The sequence below is a fragment of the Sinocyclocheilus grahami genome, unplaced genomic scaffold (genome assembly GCF_001515645.1).
Source record: "Sinocyclocheilus grahami isolate Dianchi unplaced genomic scaffold, SAMN03320097.WGS_v1.1 scaffold515.1, whole genome shotgun sequence".
NCBI classification, from domain to species: Eukaryota; Metazoa; Chordata; class Actinopteri; order Cypriniformes; family Cyprinidae; genus Sinocyclocheilus; species Sinocyclocheilus grahami.
The window spans coordinates 1005682-1029122 of record NW_015505694.1 but is presented as its reverse complement, the minus strand read 5'-3'; the positions used below and the strand labels follow the sequence as shown (position 1 = coordinate 1029122).

General features: G+C 38.1%; 1 protein-coding gene across 1 annotated transcript in view; it reads right to left on the bottom strand.

Annotated features, from left to right (window-relative positions):
• The window catches only part of LOC107554828 (protein diaphanous homolog 2-like), a 255638-nt gene that overhangs the window by 14904 nt on the left and 217293 nt on the right, over positions 1 to 23441 (bottom strand). The window contains exons 7-8 of the mRNA XM_016237459.1: positions 9587 to 9751; positions 2372 to 2507 (exon numbers count right to left, since the gene is read on the bottom strand). Coding sequence (XP_016092945.1) covers positions 2372 to 2507; positions 9587 to 9751 — 301 coding nt within the window. The remainder of the gene's footprint in view (positions 1 to 2371; positions 2508 to 9586; positions 9752 to 23441) is intronic.

Genomic DNA, 23441 nt, shown 5'->3' with positions numbered 1-23441 from the left:
TTTATATATATATATATATATATATATATATATATATATATATATATATATATAGACAGATCTAATAATATAAAATCATTATATTATTTTTCCCTTGTGGAACTTTTATGCTCATTTTCTTTCTGTAGGTGATCAAAAACAGCAGGTGAGATCTGCATTCATCAGGTTTAAGGGAATAACAGACAGATGCTGGCAAGATGGAAAGTTTACAGAACATAGCCAAACAAGGAATATGGTCTAATTCAAGAGCCAGCAGGAATTTCTAACAACTTGCCTTAATAGCGTACATATGCATAAATATGCATTTATATAATGCTTAACAGACATCATACTGTAATCATTTCATGAAAATTATATAGGCATACACTACTGTCCAAAAGTTTGGGACAGCAAGGATGCATTGAACTGAAGAAAAGTGACAGTAAAGATGTTTACACTGCTTATCTTTTGAACTTTCTATTCATCAAAGAACGGTTTCGATTAAAATATTAGGCTGCACAATGGTTTACAACATTAATAATACTAAGAAAGGATTTTTGAACAACAACTCTGCATTTCTGAAGGATCATGTGACACTGAAAACTGGAATAATGACCACTAAAAATTCAGCTTTGCCATCAACAGAATAAATAAATTACATTTTAAAATACATTAGAAAATAAATATGTAAATATATATAGAAAACAGTTAGGTTAAATTGTAACAATATTTCACAATATTACTGTTTTACTGCATTTTTTATCAAATAATGCAGCCTTGGTGAGCATAAGAGACTTATTAAAAAAAAAACATTAGATATCATCTTACGAACCCCAAACGATATAACAGTATTATAGTTTAATATTCATAATTGAACGCAAAAGAAAGGCTGATCTGTTAATCATTATATAATGCACCTGAATGTCTACAGAGCCAAATGCACAATGGAACTCGCTGACATTCTCTCTTTAAATCTAGTGATGACTAAAGCAATTCAATGATAAAAGTCTTTTTATAGGCTCTGACAGAGAGAAAGAGCTAACTGAAGTTAAGGTATTCTTGACTGTACTAGAGGGTTTGCTATACACTCTCTTTCCATCCGCATTATTACGAGCTCAGCATTCAATGCGGTCACTTCTTAGGAAACTAGCATGTATCAGTCGTCCTGCAGAAGCACACAGAGACGAAGTTCTGCATGTCATTTTCTCAAATGTAAGGCCGCAGTAAAGTGCTGGGCTCAGTGTGACATTTTAAGTTGGAGCTTGTGAAAAAGGCTTTTGGCCAGAGGCAGGAATTTCTTTCTCATTGTAAGGATTAGAATAGTGCAGTGCAGTAAGTACTTCATATCTCTCATGGCAAGAATTTGCCCTGAATTTGCAAGCTGTGTGAGACATCTTGACACTGTTTTTTTATTTTCTATCTTTCTTTTTTAAACTAAACCACACATTTCCTTTCAAAACACACAATTTACCAGGTTTATACGCACGTACATATTGAAATATGGTGGACAGAGAACAATTTGTTATTCATATCCAACCCATTTTGCTGTAATCTAAACTGAATTAAGCTATTGTTGACATGGCTTCTTTTCATTTTAGAAATAAACTGAGCAAGCTTGCAAAAACTCTCAACTCCATTTACTAGGCCAAAGGCAATCTGCCAATCCATTATCTGTCTGCTCTACAAAAGCAGTGAACCTGAGATGCTTATCTTTACATGTGACCTACATCTTCTCTGGCAGGGGCCTGTCAGCACAGCCTTATACTGCTGCCGAGTTGCACTACACCTTCATCTACATAATTGATTTATTTTATACTTTCTCGTAACAGCTGTAATGGTTATTGCTGGTGAAATCCATTTGGTTCTAGCTCGGTTTCACACTGTTGTGTCTGGCATTGTAATTACCATCATTGTCGTCAACATTTACATTTACTTCATATTCCTGTCACTGTGACACAGTTACTAAATAGAGACTTTTCCAGTAGTCCCTCACACTGCAGAACACAAGATCCAGGGGGCATGGTTGGATTCACATCTAGGGGGTGGAGATTTGTAGGTTTAGGGGTGGAGATGGGTTGGTTTAGGGATCAGGGGGTGGAGACGGGTAGGTTTAGGTATATGTAAGGTGGGAGGAGTTGGATCTGGATCCAACTACGTCCCCTGGATCTTGTGTTCTGCAGTGAGGACCATCTCGACTTTTCATTAAAACATTCTCAGCCACATCTAATGTACCTGTACATTTAAAGCGAGCGAACAGGCGGAGAAGAGTGAGATTTTTCACAGATGAAGTGTGGCCCTGTCCCTCCATCATCATCACCATGACCACCCCTGCAGTGCTTAACACCATGTGAAATCGCTGCAGTCGGGCCCTGGCGGGGCAGTAGCGCCGTACCTTTGTTCATGTCAATCAGCTGTTTCTTCTTTTGCTGTCGCTCTAGTTTCTCTCGCTCAGCTTTCTCCTTTGCCAGCTTGGCTCTCTTGATCTTCTCCTCCATCTCCCTCTTCTTGTGGTTCTCCCGCATAGCATCCTGAAGTGTCAGAGAGAGAGAGAGACAATGAAATTAGAGGAAAAGAAGGAAAAATCCAGCACAATTCTATCACTGAACAAACAGTATAGACAGCACTAGTAATAATGGTGTCGACACACACTGAGGACAATGCTTAGCTGCAGGCACACACTGAATCTACACCTGCTGAACTCCACAGAATTAAGATTATTTATAAAAGGGAAAATGCCTGAGGAGGATGCCTTACATTTTAACATGAAAACAACACATCATTTGATACATTATAGTGGAAAGTATTTGCTAGAAAAATGAAAAAATAAATAAATACAATAAATGAAATAAATAAATAAAAAAAGAATAATAATAATAATAAATAAATTACAATACAAAAACGTCAGGAACTTCACTCTCAACTTCATTTTATCAAGTTTAAATTCCTTCCTAAATTCCTAAATCTGCAAGGAAATTGAAAAGAAAGTTCCCAGATTTCATCTGCGCCTGCTTATCTGCTCTTGAGTTAAAGGGACACAGTTGCAGCCTTTCTGCTTCCATCGAAAGAAACAATGAGTGTTGAGAAAAGGAAGCAGACAGACATTGTCTAATTGAACATCAAGATGGCTCCTGATACTGCCGTTGTCTCCACTGAGCAACAATCTCCATACGCATTAATGTGGAAGCAGTCCATCCGGCATATTTCCAGTGACTGAATGCCAGGATGTTGCGGCGGCAATGCTGGCGGGGCATCAGCGAGTGGGAGAGAAGCCTGTATACAGAGACGCAGAGATATCATCGTCCTCCTCTCTTCTTCTGTAAATGCCACAGAGGTGTCAGGCGGTATGAAGTTGACGAGAGAGCTGGACAGAGACGCTTAGAGGGCACGGAGACACAGCAGAGAAGAGAGAATAAGCCACTTCTTCATAACCTTTCCAGCACAGCAAAGGTCTCTTCACCCCAGGCCTGCATCACTAACCTGACAGGCCTTGCCTTAAAAGCAGGAATGAGTGTTTTGTGTATACGTATATGTGTGTGTGTCTTGTTCTTTCTTGGTATGATATAATGAGTGTCGACAGTCTGGCCCTTTCAGACTCCCTTAGGGTTTCCGAAGTGCGTGTTGTGTTTGGTGTTGAGACACAAGGATCATGGCTCCAGTGTGGGAGGAGAAAAGTACAGCTATCATGGTGGTCAAGAGCGGATCTGCCGTCAAACCCGAGAACAGGAACCCACAATCCACACGCTCACTTTTCTTGAGATGACAAGGACAAGGATGAACATATGAGAGAGAGAGAGAGAGAGAGATAGCCAGATATCCACCTGTTCCAAATTTGCATTATGCTGCAAAACTATAAGTCAGCAATGAATAAGCACAATACTTGTTCTAATAAAAAAGTAATTGAGTCAGCATGCATATGGCTGTCCTTCAAAAAGTGTGAAAAGGAATTCTATATTCATCTATTCATGACACAGAGTGACAACAAACATTAGCATAAACAATTCTTCCTGTTATTGTGATTTCGCTTTTTCAAATAGAGCATTATGAAGACACTGGATTATGGGTCTCCAAAACTGACAGTTCAATCTCAGTCTTGAAATTGGAGATAGCATCAAACTCATTGTCAAGCGTTGGATCCTTAATTGAAAAATAATTTATTCATAGCGACAAAAATAATTCCTGCTGGCAATTTTTTTTATAAATAAACAAACAATTCTGACTGCAAACACGATTACACAACATAATTATCTTACTCTCATCAAACATGCAAAAACCCTAATTATCATGGCAACAAACATGTTTTCAACCCTTTTCTTGATCCAAATTAGCCTAGGGCAGTATTTATGATTTTATCAATTTTCTTAATTGTGTTTTAGGTATTAGGAAGCTTTACATGAGATAAACAACACCCAGGGGGAGTGCATTTGAATATCATTCTCATAGCTCAAAACAATCCCGCTATTGACTACAAAGGATTAATCGCATTAGCAAGAATGATGGTGGGATGTGTGCGATTTGCTGTTTCTACATGCAGCATGTATGTTTGCTTAAGAGAATCAAATGCTCAATTTAGACCATGATCATGTTCTCGCTCACGGACGGCCCTGAAGAGCATTCATCCAAGCTGCACGGACTCACGGAAATTTGTCTCTCATGGTCACAGTGCCTCTGACTGTTGCAAATTCAAATCGCATCCCCATCGGTCCTCCCTGCCAAGGAAAGCTGATATCTCATGGCTGCAGATACGCTCTATACAAACGAAAGGTAAAGGTTCGTTAAAAAAAAAAAGATAGAAGTAAACAAAGAGAGGATTGAAATCCACAGGAAGTCATGTGGTTGTCAGTGGTGGCCTCCAATCAATACGTTAAGGCAAATTAGGCCAGCTAATTGTGTTTGCACACTAAATAATCCAAAGTCATTAAGGAAGCTGATTACAGGGGAAAAAGTCTTCCTTAAAACTCGTTTGGTTAATTAGAGTACTCAGGATGGGTTATTTAAAAATGAGAGAGATAGCACTCAATCTGTCTGTCTTTAAATTCAATTCAATTCAATTCAAGTTTATTTGTATAGCGCTTTTCACGATACAAATCGTTGCAAAGCAACTTTACAGCAAATTAAGTTTCTACAATATTTAGTGGTAGCTTATCAGTGGTGACTGTCAGTTAAAGTACATATGGCAGAAAAAATGTACGGAAAAATCAATTAAAGACGTAATCAAACAGACGATGAACACCATTAACAGCAATTATTATATGATGCAATCAAACTTATAGCAAAATGTGGTAGTTCTTTATGTTGTTTCAGGGTTGGCATAATCTGAGGTCCTCTGAGGGGTTGGCATCATCTCTTCTCAGGTGTTCTGGATCCAGACTGAAGCTTGTGTAAATCCTAGTTACCACGGGATGTCAATCGTCTTTAAAAGGACGATGTAGCAAAAAAATATTTACTCACACTCATGTCTGTTCAAACCTGTATGACTTTATTTTGTGGAACCAAAAAAAAAAAAAAAAACACCACTGACTTTAATTGTCTGGACAAAAGGAGTTCTTCTTTTGTATTCTGCAGAAGTAAAGTAAAGTCATACAGGTCTGGAACGACATGAGGGTGAGTTTTCATTTTTGGGTGAATTATCTTTTTAAAACCTTAAGTTTTGCGTTCTGGCGCACTATGGCTGCCGTCGCATCATCCAGGTGGATGCTGCACACTGGTGGTGGATGAGGAGATACCCCCTGACAATGTAAAGCACTTTGAGTGCCTAGAAAAGCGCTATATAAATGTAATGAATTATAATTAATTATTAAGTTAGTAGAAGGATTAGTATTAATAAAATCAGACACACACAAAATATTAACAATTTATAAATACATCCATCTTGAGTAAGAAAATGTGGGAGGATTTGATCAAATTTTCAGTTGGATGAATCACCAACTAGATCTGCTAATACGAAAGACGATGATAAACAAGCAATTTACTTCTAACACCAACAACACAAAACCACCTGGGAAAAGCATTTTATGGAAAAACGCTGTTGTGCAATCTCTAGATTGGTAGGGAAACGCATGCCACAGTAGTGTTTGCACTACTCTAGGAGAGGGATTGCTGCGGAATTGAATTTGCCAATATGGACTCCATCTACCACGGGTGTGTTTATGCATGCTGGCAAGCACAGGATAGGATGGTGTCCTTCCAGGCAGCCACTGAGGAATAGATGTCTTTGTAAATATATTCACTGGGTACATGTGCAGCGGAGTGACACTAAGGAAGCGCGCTCTTGCTGCAATCCTGCGTTGCGGAGCTGGCTTTGTAGTCTCTCCTGTTTGCCCAGCTTCAGAATAGAATATCTGAATAGCCTTGTCTTACGCATATGGACAAAAAAGGGTGGCTCATCCCACTGTCAGGGGCTCTATAATTCATATTCAGTGTTTTTTTGGTTGGAACCATCATATATGTACTGCCCTACATGCAATGCATACACACTTGGCTTCCGGAAACGGAAAGAAAGAGAGCGAGAGAAATGGAGGACAAAAATCCACACCACAGATGGGCCTATTTGGCCAACACAAAATGTACACGAACTGAACCAAATTTGATGATATTGGAGTTATTTATTTATTTATTGGATCATATCCCCCATTAGTTTTCAACAGGCTGTGAGAGGCCTACAAAATTGCCAAGAGTGAAAAGTGGCCGATGTTGTATGTGTTGACTCAAATATTAGACTAATCTGAAGGGACACTCCATTGGGTTTAATTCACAATTTAAATATTTAATTTAAATAACACTCGCAGTAGCTGTGCGGTGGAAATGAAAAAGCAGCAGTGATGACATCACACTACATCACAATCTCCATTACTAGCATCATCATTATTTCCAGAGCTGACATAATATATAAAGCCAATGGCCCTCGATAACTGTTTTGTGCAAGCAGCACATATTCAGACAGATATGCACGCTCACTAATGCACACACGTGCACTCTATTGATAAGCTGAGTCACGCTCGTCGTGCACCATCACTGTGGCTCAACCTCTGCTGACTTTATTGGTGTAATCAGTGGCTCACTCAATTAACAAGTGAGACTGTTAGTTCATCACCATCTGCTGCGCTCTGATAAGGCATTAATATACTGATATTCATCCACAGCCGCTACATTACATACAGAAGACGACGACGCAGTGGGAGTTTCTCTCTCTCTCTAGTTCAAATCTGGCAGCGTACTGGATAAATTGATGGGACGATCTGAAACAAACTTCATGTGCTGAAATCAAATTTCATTTCTATTGACCCTGAATAGAAATATAGCTAATAGATTCTCTTATCTGAGTGTGAGTGCTTCATGAGAACTGGCAGGCAGGGCTTTTTTTGTCCTACCAAATGGATGTGCCACTCAGGCAATTTAACATACAGCAATGTGGGTCATTTCTGAGGATAAATGTTGATAAAATTATGAGGTGCCATAAATATGCTATGGTGGAACATACATTATGTGGAGGGCTCTATCATGAATATAAATGTATTTAATAACCTTTCTCTTTGGCAAAGAGTCACAAAGTACATTTGCAAATATGCGGTTAACATTGTCATAATGGGACGTGATGCGACAAGCAATTTAATGAATCTGGCCATATTTGAGGTTTATTGTACAGTTATGAGCAGCAGGATTTTGGACCAATGGTGCCGAACGGGCTTCCCAGCAAAACAAAGCGAGTGACAAAATGTTCTTGCTTGGCCGGTTACAGCCAACAACTTTTATTGCTTGTCAGTTTATCACGACACAATATAATCTTACCAGACCTCAGCTCTTACTAATGTATCTGGCTTTTTGACAAGAAAGAAAGAAAGAAAGAAAGAAAGAAATTGGCCACTGGACATCCAACCATGTTTGTGTTCTCCACCAACTCTGCTCGTCCCAGCATTCAAGTCTAAATCAGAGATAACTTATTCATAAAGAGCTATTCGCTTGAGAGAATAATTTATTTTCATAGATGCCCCTTTTACAGCAGTTCAATGCTGCATCCAGGAGGGAGAGCCGTGTCGTGTTGCTAGACTTTGATCAGGGCGAATGAAAGTTGGTTTTTAGATGTGCTTGCGAGAGAGGGGTGAGCGAGAAGCCACAGACAAGGAGACCTTGCCATTCACTGTAATGGGTTTTGAAGACTTTGAGCATACCTTCTGGACATCATGTTATCCCATTTTATTTCATTAAATTGTTTTTTTTTTTTGCTGGAAGGGAGCTGAAATATAGCCAGAAGCAAGAGAAACACTTACATATATGTGTAAAAAATCTCCAGAGACTGTTTTGTGTTGAAGCGTTCTGCTCTCCTCCTCAAGCCCATATTAAGGTTCCATTTAAAAATCTAAATTATCCCAATCCCAGGGTGCCCTTACCACAGTGAAGATAAAAAAATCATAGTGGACAAGTAAAAAAAAAAAAAAAAAAAACTTTAAAATGTCACTATTTACCAATTTATTGGCAATTTCTGAGTCAAACCGGTATTTAAAATTATTAAAATATGAATAGCTATAATATGAATTATTATGAAACATCAATATTAAAGTATTATAAAATATGTATATTAAAAAATATATTTTACATACAAGTTTTAAACACTCTTTTTAAAATATATGAATTATATGCAAAAATATGTATAATTAAATAACAAAAATAAATAATTTTACACCCACAATTCAAGACTAATTTTCCATAAAGCTTATTAATATTCTGCTTAAAAGTTTTTTAAAAGCTGCTTTTAAGAAGCAAATACAAGTCAGGCTCTAAGAATCTATATATATATATTAAAAAAAAAATCAATTAGCTGAAAATCTCATATCTTCTTTGTACAGTGAGATGTACTTGAAACGCCTCCCTTGGTTTCACACTCAGTCTGGATAAATCCTATCCTATCAGCAACAACCTAGTCCAACTGCCTAAACCCCAAGCAGGGTTTTTTTTTTGGTTATAGGGAGGCGGCGTTGCCTTGATATCCGCCAAATACAGAAGCTAATGAAACTCTGAAAGGATAAGAAGCTTCTGAGACTCTTTTATCTGCATAGGAGCTACACGTTTGGTCATCCATTATACATTCCATTCTCAGCACAGTTTATGTATGCTTTAATCTGCCCAGTAAGCCCGTCCTTCCATCTCCTCACCCCTGTGAGGAAAATGTCTTTATCAAATGTGATCAAATAAGCTAAATCACCACATGCACTTAAGACAAGGCCAGCAGCTTTAGTTTGGAGTAGTATGCTTTTACGTTAAACTATGTACTGATAAAAACGGTGTATATATATATGAAGAAGAGAAAGTGATGAAGTTAGGAGAATTGCACTCTCACATTCCAAGTGATAGAAGCTGCCAAAGCAATCTTAAACTTAATCATACTGCTATCTAGCAACCCTGACCTGTTCTGTCTAGCTGTGGAGAAAGCATTGAAAGTATTAACTAGAATATTATCTGCACCTGCTCTCGAGGACTCTTTTGGAAAGTCAGATTTATACACATTAGAGAAAGAACAAAATATTCGACTCTCTTCAACCTCGAGGAGTGCAAAGAGCAGAAGAAAAAAAGCACTCTTCTGAGGATAAATAGGTGACAGTGCTGCTGTACTCACCATGAAGAGGTTGCGGAAGTTAGCCAGTTCTCCGAAGAAGTCCTCGATGCTGACGGTGTGGGGGTCGAAGGCGAAGTAGCTCCCTAGGCTCTCGTATAGCTTCTGCATATTCTTGTGCATGGTGGAGAGCTTCTCATACTGCTCTCGCGAATGCTTGGAGAAACTGTGAGAAGGATACAGTTAAGGAAGGATAAGAGATGTATTGTCATAGCTATGTTAAAACGCAAGGGCTTGTTCAGTGATGGATAAACAACGACAAACAAAGCAACTAGCTGCCCTCCAAATCCTGTCCGCAATCCTTCAACAAAGAGGTCACCTGCAGGAAAATTGAGAAAAACCACCACTTCTCTGCAGAGGTCAAGCGAGACAAACAGAGGCATTCAATAACCTCTCCATCTAAATTTGGAGTCATTGGCGCACTGAGCTATTAGCGCAGGTGCAGGAGTGATAGAGGAGCGTTTCATAGTCTGGGGGACTAACACAGATGCTGGAGGGAATAGCTGATTGCAGTCATTGTTTCATTGTTTCTCCCAACAAGACTGGGGTCAGCAAGTGCTGAAACCCCGTGAGAGTTGCGCTCTGTAATTTCAAGAGCAGATGAAGGCAGGTTCTCTCAGTGAATGGCTATTGACAGCTCCTGTCGGGGATGTGCTATCTCGCAGCTCACGAGGCACACGTGGACCATCCTCGGCCTCATAAACCACACACATATACACAAACAAACAGGTAGCATGTGTCAATAGTGTTTCCTAGATTCAAAGTGGTGCGGATGGACAGAGTTTGGCCTTTTGAAGGAACAGAGAGGCTATGTCAAATCCATGTCTAGTATTTTATTCAAGCTATTCATATCAGCCGCTCAGACATGAGTCAGATTGTTTAACAGTCATTATTGGATGTGAATGCTGTCCCAAAAACATCTCTCTGCAACAGGTTGAATGGAACCATCAAATGTTATTCTTTTTATGTTTCCTGATGAGAAATTGAATTGAAAGGAAAGGTTTTGCCTGATATTTAAAGCTGAAGTGTGTCATTTGTCATTAATATGTAGAGTCGACAATGCCAGTTGTAGCTTCATTTCCCCATAAAGCCTAAATACTGTGGCTCTGCAACACTATCAATATATTGTTCTGTTTGTTTAAGTTTGACAACCATGCCAACAAGTTTCCCCAGCAACATCCCATATTTCACTATACAGAAAGGATAGCATTCCTCTCTTGTAGAAATGTTCCTTTTTTAGCTTTCCATACAAATTAATAGTCTCCGCTAGATGTTCTGACAATACAGTGTTAGAAAAATAGAGTAAAAACTCCCTTTAACCTCATTACTACGGAAGAGGATTAGGGCCAAGCTATAATAAACAAATAAAACCATCTTGAGAATAAAGTCAACTCACAAAACTCAGTTTTTCGCAGAAAAAAAGTCTAAATAGAATGTTGAGAAAAAACTAATTTTTGAGAATAAAGTCATTGTGTTTCGAGAAAAAACATGTTAAATTGAGGAAAAAAGTCTAAATAAAATGCTGAGAATAAACACTTGTGTCATGCTCCTTTTATCTTGTTGGACAGTGTTAATCAGTGTCTGCAGTGGCGTAGGTTGTAGAGAGTGTAGCGAATCAGCTCATGGGGAAATATGAATAATTAATCATTATTACTGCTTGGCCCCAGTCCTCTACCGTATTTTACTTTACAAAACTACTTTAATGAAATTCCAAGAGAGAAGTCCAGAGAAGAGATTCTGCATATCATCCAGTCGGTATATGATAAATGTTTAAAATTCTGTGAGATGGTGTGAAAAACAATTGCCTTACTCTAAAAAATGGCCAGAAAGTGAATTTCAAACACTACCACCTCTGAAGACTGCCATAAATTACCTTGTTTGTTTACCTGTGTGCTTGTATGAGTGAATAAAATGGTGCATGGCTCCCTTAGGCAAGGCCAAAAAGCCTCCTAAATAAATCTCCCCTTACCCACTTCCATTAATGTTTATTTAATGCTTTTCTATGTGCCTCTTGGCTCTATGCTGAAAGGCAGCAACTAAGCTTTTAGTGTGGATTGACTTTCCCCCTCAAGCCCCACAGCCAAACTATATGCATCCCACCTCAGCTCGGAGTGGAAGGTGGCCGACTCTTGCCAGGCCGGCAACAGGGACCGCATTCATGGGTTTAGAGCACTCATCCAAGCAGAATAGGGTGGAAAAGCATCTTTTTTTGGTGGTTTATGGACAACTAATGGCACGTATATATACAGTGGGGCAAAAAAGTATTTAGTCAGCCACCAATTGTGCAAGTTCTCCCACTTAAAAAGATGAGAGAGGCCTGTAATTTTCATCATAGGTATACCTCAACTATGAGAGACAAAATGAGAAAAAAAAATCCAGAAAATCACATTGTAGGATTTTTAAAGAATTTATTTGCAAATTATGGTGGAAAATAAGTATTTGGTCAATAACAAAATTTCATCTCAATACTTTGTTATATACACTTTGTTGGCAATGACAGAGGTCAAACATTTTCTGTAAGTCTTCACAAGGTTTTCACTTATGGATCATGATCTTTACCTAATATCTTAATAATTTTGGGCATAAAAGAAAAATCAATAATTTTGACCCATACAATGTATTTTTGGCTATTGCTAAAAATATGCCCCAGCGACTTATGACTGGTTTTGTGGTCCAGACTCACTCACTCACTCACAGACAGACAGACAGACAGACAGACAGACAGATTGTAAATGTTAACGTTCCAGCCTTGAAGATTAGTCAAAAATAAAAAGTTATCACAAAATGATAGCTTTGTGTTCATAAGGCATATGTAATATGGTAAATAAACAGAGAATTTGTATTTTGTGGTGAACTATCCCTTTAAATCATTGAATGGCACTTACTATGTACTTGCATCATTCATGACAATGAAAATGAACAGTGCCTCCCTGACTGAATGACAAGGTGTTCAGTAGATTATGCAGTAAAAATAAAGGGCTGCCTCATTAACATTCATCTCCACGAAACAATCTGAGTGCCAAATAATGACACTTCCCTTCAGGCAAACATGAATAAAAATAATAGAAGCCCATACCTCATGAACCCGAAGTAGAGTTTTATCTGTTGCATGGAAACATTGGAGAAGGAAAAAAAAAGTTTGGTTCACTGTAAACCATGAAAATTATTAGAATTGTACCAAATTGAACATCACAGTTCTCTGAATTCTTTGAGGGTTTCTGGACAGCATCCAAAGTAATTAACACAACACCTTGGATTGAGCTCAACAGAATGCCACCGACAGGCTTTCCGCCACATGCCTTTCCAGCACGCTACCATCGCAGTCCTGCCTGCTCTTAAAAGCTGGCAACACAACCACGACTGTCAGATAGTATCTCTGCCGTCTCTTCCACGTGTAATTATGCCCTATTGTGCAGCTGTACAAGCAATCAAGCGTCTGAACTCAATCAAAAACTTCGCTCAGACCCTGTTAGGGTACCTCTGTAAAATTTGACGAGCACGCTACTGATTAATGGTATATTATTGACAGAAACTCGAGCCTAGCATGCTGTGATTTGAACAGTAATGAGAACAGTCATGGCTGAAACTAATTTTTTACAAGGGGAAAAGTAGGTAATTGCTCAGTAATGCAGCTGATGAGCATAGAGATTTTGATGACTCACTTTGTGTGGCTGTGTAATATTTGAGCAGAAAGAAAAAGAATGGGACATACTTCAGCTGATTCACCTGTTCTGAATAGTACACAAGATAGGGAGGCACATTGATTATTCTCTCTGAAATTGAAATGAAATAGAGGCCTTTTTTCGCAACGGTGTAGACAGACGACTGCTTGTCTAAGCTAATGTCGCATTCACTTCACGGCCAGATATGTTAAGAACATTTTGAGTTGTGCTGGGTAGGTTTTTAGATTCATCTGACAAAAACACTATCACATAGGAAAGGGGATTTCAAACTCAAAAGGACTATAAGAAAATATGATGATCTCATATTAAAGACCCCCTTCCTAAAATATATATACAACTATTATTATCTTTTTTTTTATTATTAATAATATTTAATTTATTTACTCTGTGTTAGACTGTTACACAGTGTACAAATAATCCTAAAAGGATAGTTAAGATTAAAATGAAAAATTCTGTCATCATTTAATCAACCCAATGCCATTCCAAACTGGTATGACATTCTTTATTCTCTGGATAATAAAATATATTTTGAATCATGTCTAAATGTTTAATTTCCCCCCCATTCATTTGTATAAACAAAATATCAGAGTATATTTAGCTACTTTTTACTTTATAAAAAGAGATATTAAAAATACACAGTGTTGATTTTAAAATCAAATATTTATACAAATATATATTTTAAATACATTTAATATTTCAACTTGTATTTTAATTTGTTTAAGCTATAAATCTTGTACTGAAGTAAACTATCTGTGAATATTTAGTTTCTAGTTGACAGTGAACATCTTCAAATTATTATGCTAAAAGTTTAATACCTTAAATTAAACTAAAAATCAAGCAGGCCTTAAAATACATATTTTAAAATCTTTCTTGTCTATTAATCTTCTACAGACCCCATTGTAGCCCCTCAGTCTGAAAACCCCTGACATGTTCACACTGCAAGTTCAGTTATAGAATACAGTCGTCAAACTTGTTTAGAACCAAAATAAATGTTAACGTATTCTGCGTGGCAGTACACACCTACAAGTGAAAGTTCACACAGGCCCGCAGACATGCGTCAGCAGGCACACACGGACACGAAACAAATGGAAATGAGGTATTTTAACATCCACACCTTCATTGGCACTCAGACTCTCTCAGTTCTCTTATCAGTGAGTGGAGCTGACAGCTGAGAGTGAATTCTGCATGCAGATCAGATGTGTTGCATCAGCGCAAGTCTCCTCTTGCAGGCTGTGTGTTCTACACTCTCGCATTAACCTACAGTGCTGGAGGTCTAATTTCACCTCCACACACAGGCTAGTAATTAAAGCCTCGGCCCCCTGCAATAATTGGAATGTGATGTGTCGATGGTAACGGCGAGGCAGCAGATAAGTGAATTCCTTCCTCCCCTTGCCTCGCTGGTGAGGTCTGGACCTCTTGTCACATCACGCTCCCTGTCACATCAGCACAGAGAGGCCCTCTCTTCCTCTTCATTTGAAAAATTAAAAGCAGGATTCAGAGTCAATTTCACTGTCAATTTATTCTGCATCTCTGCAAATGAAATATTTATGGATCTGGGAGACGGGTCTCCAATGCTTCTCGCACCAGTATCCAGATGCATGTGAAGTGGAGCTTGTGGAGAGCTGTCCAAACAATCATCAAAACTACAGGACGGAGCAACCAATGAGTATGAGGTACAAGCCAAAGTGAAGGAAAGAGAAGGTTGAAAACAATCTGAATAGATTTCAGCATCCCATGCCTTCAGGTGGACTCACAGCATGTCTGTGGCTCGGCACATATAGAAACCACATATAATGCTATGTGTTGATTAGCTATACTAACACAGGAAAAAAAGCCATCAGAAGAAGTGTGAAAATTTCAGGAGGTTTTTATTTATTCTAATATAATTTTTTTTTAGTTATATTCTATTATATATGTACTATTTGTAATGTGCATCAGCGAAGGTCACCTTTCACATCAATGCTGCTTGCTCTGCTGACCTGATCTTGACACCAACAGAGGTGCTGCATCTCACACGGTTTCAACATGCCCTGTCACATTATTATAAGTCATCCACGTAAGCTTTTGAAGGAGGAGCAAAATAAAAGGAATATATAAAGAAACAAAAAAGAGAATATGTAAAGACTATTTTTTTCTGATAGTCTCTGGGTGTACAACAGCAATACATACTACTAAGGTTACTGTTGTTGTTGTTGTTGATTTGCTGCCGTACGCCAAAGGACTCATATTGAGAAATTCTCATTTTATTCATTTTGCTCAAATTTTATTTAGAACAATTAATGGCTCAAAAGTTTAGGGTCGATAAGATGTTTTTGAAAGAAGTCCTTTATTGCATCCTTGGTGTATAGAAATATTTTTAAAAGTATAGTTGATTTACACCCATTTCGAAACGTCCTTCAGGAAGTGATACAACTGATTACTACCACTGAAATGACCCTTCCTACTGTGTCCTTCAAAGGCAAAACTAATCCGTACTATTCTAGAGCTGTAATAGGTGCTATTTTACAGATTGTGACAAATCTATCCTAAAGCCATGTATAATGTGCACCTGATAGAATCCCTCAAGCAAGATGTTGGTTATGCTATAGGTGCCTCCTCTCAGTGTATCTCTCAGCATGTCTTCACCGCTAGTAATTAAGTTTATCACTGCTAACAAACTGCTCTGTGATTACACAAACTACACAACTGGATTCAGCGATTGCTATCATACAGCTGCTGGGTGGCGTTTTCAGATTTATCCACTCTGGGACCCGGTTAAAAAAATATCGGTTTCACTCTCCCAAAACGTCGGATCCGTGTGGACGACACGCCTATACTATACAAAATGTATGCGTATACAGCTAAACGCTTCTCCGTGAGGACGGGGCCTTAGAGAGAGAGAGATACTAATAATATGAGGTAAATCACTGAGACAGAAAGGGAAAAAGACAGAAGAAGAAGAAAAATAAATGTGTGGGTTTAAGTGCCTTAATAGCGGCACTTGCCTAGCTGGTTAAAAGCAATAGTCTAATAAGGTATACCCCCCATTTTACCTTTCCATCAGTAATGGTGGTTCAAATGAGCGTGAGAGTGGTACTCGGGAGGGTGGTTAATATATTTCCTGAGCATGCCTGTAATCAAGACTAGTAAGATTGTTCTGATGGAGTCCCTGCTGAGCTGACTTTGAAGAACGCCTCCAGACAACTAAGTGTTTTAAATGTCAGTAGAATTGGAGGTTGTCTTTTTTTGGGGGGGGGCTATACAACTTCTGTACAAATAGCTGGTCTAAGCACTTAAATGCTTTTAGCTCAGCACAAATTGGATCAATGGTGAGCGTTTTTGATGCAAAGCGAACCTTTCTCCTTTTTGTTTTCTATTTTATTTGATTTAATTCCTTATCTTGTGGTCGTTATTACTTTAATGAGAGCCTATTTATTTATTCCAAGGAAATCAATTCCGACACTTACAAATGAACAACTATTTGGATAGGCAGGGCAAGTCGTCCTCAGGATGTTTGCCAGCCTCTGTGAGATTGTTACATGTGCACACACCCAGAGAGAGAGAGAGAGAGAGAGAGAGAGAGAGAGAGAGAGAGAGAGAGTCTCATGAGTGTGTGTGTGTGTGTGTGTGTGTGCGCACACGTAGTGTGTGTGGCTGCCTGTGTGTGAGTGATACATGCGCACACACACAGAGAGAGAGAGAGAGAGAGAGAGAGAGAGAGAGAGAGAGAGAGAATGTGTATTGATCAGTCTCTTCCTGTTGAAGCAGCAGGGTGCTGTGACAGGCAACAGCTCCATTCAATATCCTTATCGTCCTCCCAGTCTTCAGCCTAACAGCAGGTCACACCAGAGCTGAAGAGCTGAAGGAACATTTCGATTCCTTAAGCCAACGAATTCCATTAAAAGAACACTAACACATTTCTTTGTTCGTAGGAACTTCAGCTTAATGAAGTGTCCACAAAAAATAAATCTACTGAAGTACCTGTGTAGAGCTAGGTGGACCTTGAACTACTTACATAATCATGATATATCAGTCCGGCAAATAAATGCTCGATATTTGGGCATTCTAATTATCTGCAAATGCACACTGGCCATTCTGATTTTACCTTTTTTTTAATGTTTTTGAAATAAATGTCTCTTATGCTTAACGAGGCTGCATTTATTTGATCAAAAATATAGTAAAACTATAGTGAAATTTTAGTACAATTTAAAATAACTTTGTTATTTAACTTTTTTTTTTTTTAAAAAGCTTTCTATGTTAATATATTTTTAAACGTAATTTATTCCTTTGATGGTAAAGCTGAATTTTCAGCAGCCATTACTCCAGTTTCAGTGTCACATGATCCTACAGAAATCACAATTATTTATCCCCATAAAGAAACATTTCTTACTATCATCAGGGTTGAAAACAGTTGTGCTGCTTGCTATTTTAATGGAAATGGTGAAGCCTTTTTTCAGGATTCTTTGATGAATAAAAGTTCAAAATGAAATCGAATCTATTTGTATATGCCAGTCTTCACGGTCACTTTTAATCAATGTAATGCATCCTTGCTGAATAAAAGGGTAATTTATATATGTAATGTGTATATATATATATATATATATATATATATATATACACACACACACACACACAGAAAAAAAGGGGTGCATTTTTGTCCAAGCTCAAAAAAGTACCAACACACACCATAAAAGGACCATGGAAGTAGTTCATACGACTTTTGTTCTACATTTAGAGTAGTATAGTTATAATTAGCTAAAACTATTTACAATCATTTTCGGTGATTGAAAAATAAAAAAATAAAAATATTAAATGAAAAACTTCAAATGAAAATGTAATTGTTTACATAACAAAAAAAAAAAAAATACATCAAATTTGAAATATATATATATATATATATATATATATATATATAAAAGGCTAATAAATGCTGTTTATATAAATAAATATAAATAATTACATATTATATATACCTTGATTATTATTTGTCATAAATCACCCTGCTCTCTTGATCTCTCCATGTAAATTTTAACAGCACAACATGATGACAACAACAAAATAGCTCATGAACAGATGTTGCATTGAATGCGTACAGTGTATTGTGAATAAAGGCTGTTGCAATCTATAAATGCTCATGTTCACAGCTGGTCCAATGAGTAATAATCAGCAAATTTAAGTATCAAGTTCTGCATGCACCCTGTTGGCTATAAAAGGGACATTTTTCTTGTGTGCGGGCTCCCTCTGATTAGATTAAGTGCAGACATGATACAAATGAAAATCATATTTACGGTACACCGTCATACATCTACAGCCGACCCATGTCAAGTCTGGGGAGAGGAGAGCGCGCTGGAATAATGGAACAGTCTCCAGTGGAGACAAGGCGGCACAGCCACTATTTTTAGCAAATTAATTTAAGGCTCTGAATAATTAACTTATACTTATCTGGCAATCAAGTGTGAGATAAAATGATCTCTCAGTTTCTCCAGCAAAAGCTGAGGAGCTTTACAGGGATGTTGAACTGACAAGGAGAATGAGAAGCATATCCCGAAGGCAAGTGGATTTGCGAATCATTAATGTCTAATGAGTGACAGGAAACTGGCGCCCACACAATGTTTGTTTGTGACATAACAGAAGGGATGTGAAAAAGCCGTCTGCTCCAGCCGGGGCTGATCAGAAACGTGTCGCAGAGCTGACGCTCCTTCACACAAACACCTTTAGAGAGTGTGAATATCCCTCCAGCACAGAGGTGTTTTATAGCGGACAGAGTTATGTGAAATGTTTTAGTGTGCTGCGGCATGCTGGACAGTTATGGCGGTGATGAAAGCGATGCATTCATTTGTCCTTTCCTATTCAGCACCTACCAGAAAAAGCATCCTCAAATAACAGATTCTCAAGGCCAAAACATTTTTAGTTTAAATGTAACTGAAGACATTGCTTGAGTAATGGTGACAGCACATGCCCTTCACATGGCACTGGCCTTTGCTCATTTTATATGATGTTGTGAGAGAGTGACGACTTCACACAAAGTTGAGGATATGCAAGGATATAATGCAGCTGATCCAAGGTTGTGGATTTCTATTAAACTAAAGACGTGAGAAACCTTGAAGCGCTGCTTATGTGTAAAAAGAAATAAAATAAACAAATTCCAAGAGCTTCTTGCCAATGCAAATTGGCACTTTCCACAAACAGTGTACAGAATGAAGTCAATGAAGCCATTCAGACAAAAGGCTAATGAAAGGACACATATAACTTTCAGAAAAATGAAGACTGTCAACCTCAGAAGGAGGTCACAAAATATTATATAAACTTAATATATATGCAATGCAAAAATATTAAAACATTTTAAAAATATTAATATATTTCAGATTTAATCAACAATTATTTCATAAAATCAAAACTTTGCGTAAGGAATAAGAATATAACTATCACATGTTGAATATAGCATATTGATATATATATATTTTTTTAGATACAGCCAAGAAGGTCTGACATAAAAATAAAAAAATAAAAGAATAAAAAAAATCACCACTTTTGGAAGGTGCATGCAGTTACAGATATTTAATGCATTTTCAAACTAGTTACTTTCCATGCTAAGTGAATTTCATGTTACATAATAATTCTGATAAAAAAAAGCACTTGTGGCTTTAATGCATTACAAATATATATTTTTCAATTAATTGAAAGTGCCTACTGTGATGATGTGGCAACATGGTGGAAAATTAGTGCTATTTTTCCCTCCTGGCTTTGTGCCCGTTAAGTGAAGAGAAAGAAAGAGGGAAAGCGAGGGCCTTTATGCCCTAGATAACTGCACACCAGCCGGCTGGGCACTGACAGCAGATGAATCGCCCAAAGCTGAGAGTTTATGCTTCAACGTGTGAATATCAAAGTGTCTTACATCCAGTTCCCCATAATTCCCTCTAGATTCTAGATTATCTCACTCTTCCATCCATCCATCCACTGATCACTCCTCTCCTCCTCTTCCTCCTTTCTGAAGCTCTTTAAACATTGTTCCACTAGCATATTCATGTAGAACCATCTGCCAAGCTAACTATATCAACTCGTCAATCTGTCTCTCACTGTCACTTTATTTTTTCCTCCCCCATTTCTAGTCCGGCTCTGTGGAGGCTGATATCTAATTTCAAAACACTGTACCTTCTCAGTGCCAGAGAGCTGCAGAGAGACACAAGTACAAATGGAAATGTGGATTGCGCCCAGGCATCATCTGTCTGACAGCTGCTTTCAATATCAAAAACAAGCCTTTCACAAGCCACAGTTTACACACAAATAGCAACTCCTTTTTAATACAAGACAGAGAAAGAAAACAAGCAACTTTGTGGTGGTAAAACGCTTCGGATGATGGATATGTAACTGGCTGGACGCACTTGACTATTGTGTCCTTTACAATAACTAAATGTCTAGGGAAGCTCAATTACTTTGGCTCTTGAGATGTGCATGGCGAGAAGGTAGGTTGACAGGCTACCTGCTTCCCACTGTGCAACCTTTTATGAAATCAATGCTGCAGCTAAATGTGGCTTCCCTCCTAACTGTAGCCCCCGTCAACTGAACAGAGAAAAACACTAACAAACAGATAAATCTATCCACTTACCATAACTGAATTCTTCAGCACCGACTGATAGTGGTAGTATTAGCTACATTAGACATTTTCTCCCTGAAATAAAAACTTCCAATAGCTACTCGAGCATCTTGGCACTAACGAATCAGCTCTGATTATGCTCATCCAGAGTGCTATAGATCAGCTAAAACCTCTCTGACAAGGCAGTGTCTCAGCGGTGAAAAGGTTCGACACAACATTGACATGTTCAATACCTGCACTTTGATTAAAGGCCAGAGAAAAGAGTGAAAAATGCATAAATATATCATCAAGCCTCTGCAGGGAGAGCCATGGCTCACGCCGGCAAGCCTGATGCCTGCCCAGTAAACAGACATTTGAAAAGTCCTGTCTTCAACCTGCACAAAACAACACTCACGTCTATTCTCCAAACACACATCTCAGAGAGACGCTTCAAATGCTTTCAAAGGATCGAAAATGATAGCAGTAGTCCACATACACCTAGACTTTCACCACATTTATTTATATAACTAGCAGAGGTTTGCGAGCCGCGTGAATACTGAGGGTTTTAAAAGAAGAGACACAAAGAGATATGAAAGCCAACACGTTTTGTCCGCAGAGTTCATTGGGAAAAAGTGAGATTGATTGGACGTGCAGACTGGAGCTACTCTGGGTTGTTTACACAGGAAGAGCCACTCCAGATGCCACCAGCATGGGAGCCGCATTAATCTAAATGGAGCTCAGCACTTTCTGCAGGTGCTGGTGACAGAAATTAGCTGAAGGAAGAAAATAAGCTAACTCCATTTCCATTCGGAGGTGGCCATTTTGTGCACTTGGTGCACATTCATTTGCGCAATGAGGGATCTAGGAGTCTCTCCGGCTCCTCTCATTAACATTAACCGCTGCAATTCAGAGCCAAAGCGCATTAACCCACTTACCTTCCTAATTACCTTTCCTCTGCTTTTTATTATCTACTTTCCATCTGACCTGAGAGAGGTTACTTAGAGAGACTTCCATTTATTACACGGATGATCTACGCTCTGTGAAAGACATGGAAAAATGTCAAAAATGTATTTATGAGTAAACTCTTCCAAAGATGCTTGAAGGGCTGAATAGATTAATTTCAATGTTTTAGCAAAGACGCATCTCTGTAATGAATCACTTACAGGTTTAGTAGCTTCAATACAAAAGAAGCATTCATAATCAGATGTGATACAGACCTGTATCTAAGGGCAAATTAGGTGCTTATTTCATACGTGACAGGAACTAGTCTGTTATGAATAGAGACTGGGGAAAAATTAAGAGATAAAGGGTATTTGCTTTTTTTTTTACACTGTCTATATAAATATTGTATGTTATAAAAGATAAGTGCTTTATACTGCAATCTGGAGTTCTGCAGTAGAAACATCTAAAATCCCAAACCAGATGGGTTAATTTCTTCAGTTCCTTTAGCAGACTGCATTAACTTCAGCAAATCCCTGTGAATGCCAAAGCACTCGTTCATTCTGCTTGTGTCATTTATTATAGCAAAATAAGAGAAGATATGAGCTGAGAAAAAGCTTTGCTCTTTGGCTAATCATAATTAGGTGCTTAATTGTCCTCATCATATGCATTCTCTTGGTTGTAACTAGTAAACATACAAAGAAAACGGCTTCTTTCCATGAATAAATCAGCCCGAGCAAGAGACTGCAGTTTAACAGTCTCTCTGCTGACAGTAATTACACAAAACATTCTGCATTGATCAAATAACAATATGCACTGAAAAAGAAAACGCCAGAAATAAACCAGAACATATTTGCATTTCATTTTCACATTTATCTTGGTATTGCAAAAACAACAGATATGAGCTCTGAACTTATCAATTTTAGTGCTAATTAAAGCGTACAAAAAGTAGAGAAATTACACCAACATTTGGCAAAACAACCAGTTTGGACAGTGTTTCCATATAACTATAAGCCACGACGATATGCTGTAATAAATTCATATAATGCACTCTAATGCAAAAAACCCCCCAAAACTCAAAAATGTTACATTTAGGGGTACAACAACTTGTTGCTGTATCAGTACTTAAAGGGTTAGTTCACCCCAAAATGAAAATTGTCATTAATTACTCACCCTCATGTCGTTCCAAACCCGTAAGACCTTCGTTCATCTTCAGAACACAAATTACGATATTTTTGATGAAATCGGAGAGCTCTCTGACCCTCCCATAGACAGCAACGCAACTGTAATATTCCCAGGCCCAGAAACGTAGCAAGGACATCGGTAAAACAGTCCATGTGACATCAGTGGCTTCAATTTTGTGAAGCTTTGAGAATACTTTTTGTGCGCAAAGAAAAAAAAATAATAATTCTTCTCCCCCTAGTTTTAGAGAGCATCACAATGCATACACACGATTTCCCCTAAGCGGAAACAACGCTGATTACGTTCATGCGCGTGTTTTCCACCCAAATGCAAACAACGCTGATTACGTCGAATACGTTCTTGGATACTCTCCAAAATGGCAGAAGACGTAACTTGGTGGAGAAGAATTGTTGAATAAATTACGTTATTTTTGTTTTCTTTGCGCACAAAAAAAGTATTCTCGTAGCTTCGTAAAATTGAAGTTGAGCCACTGATGTCACAT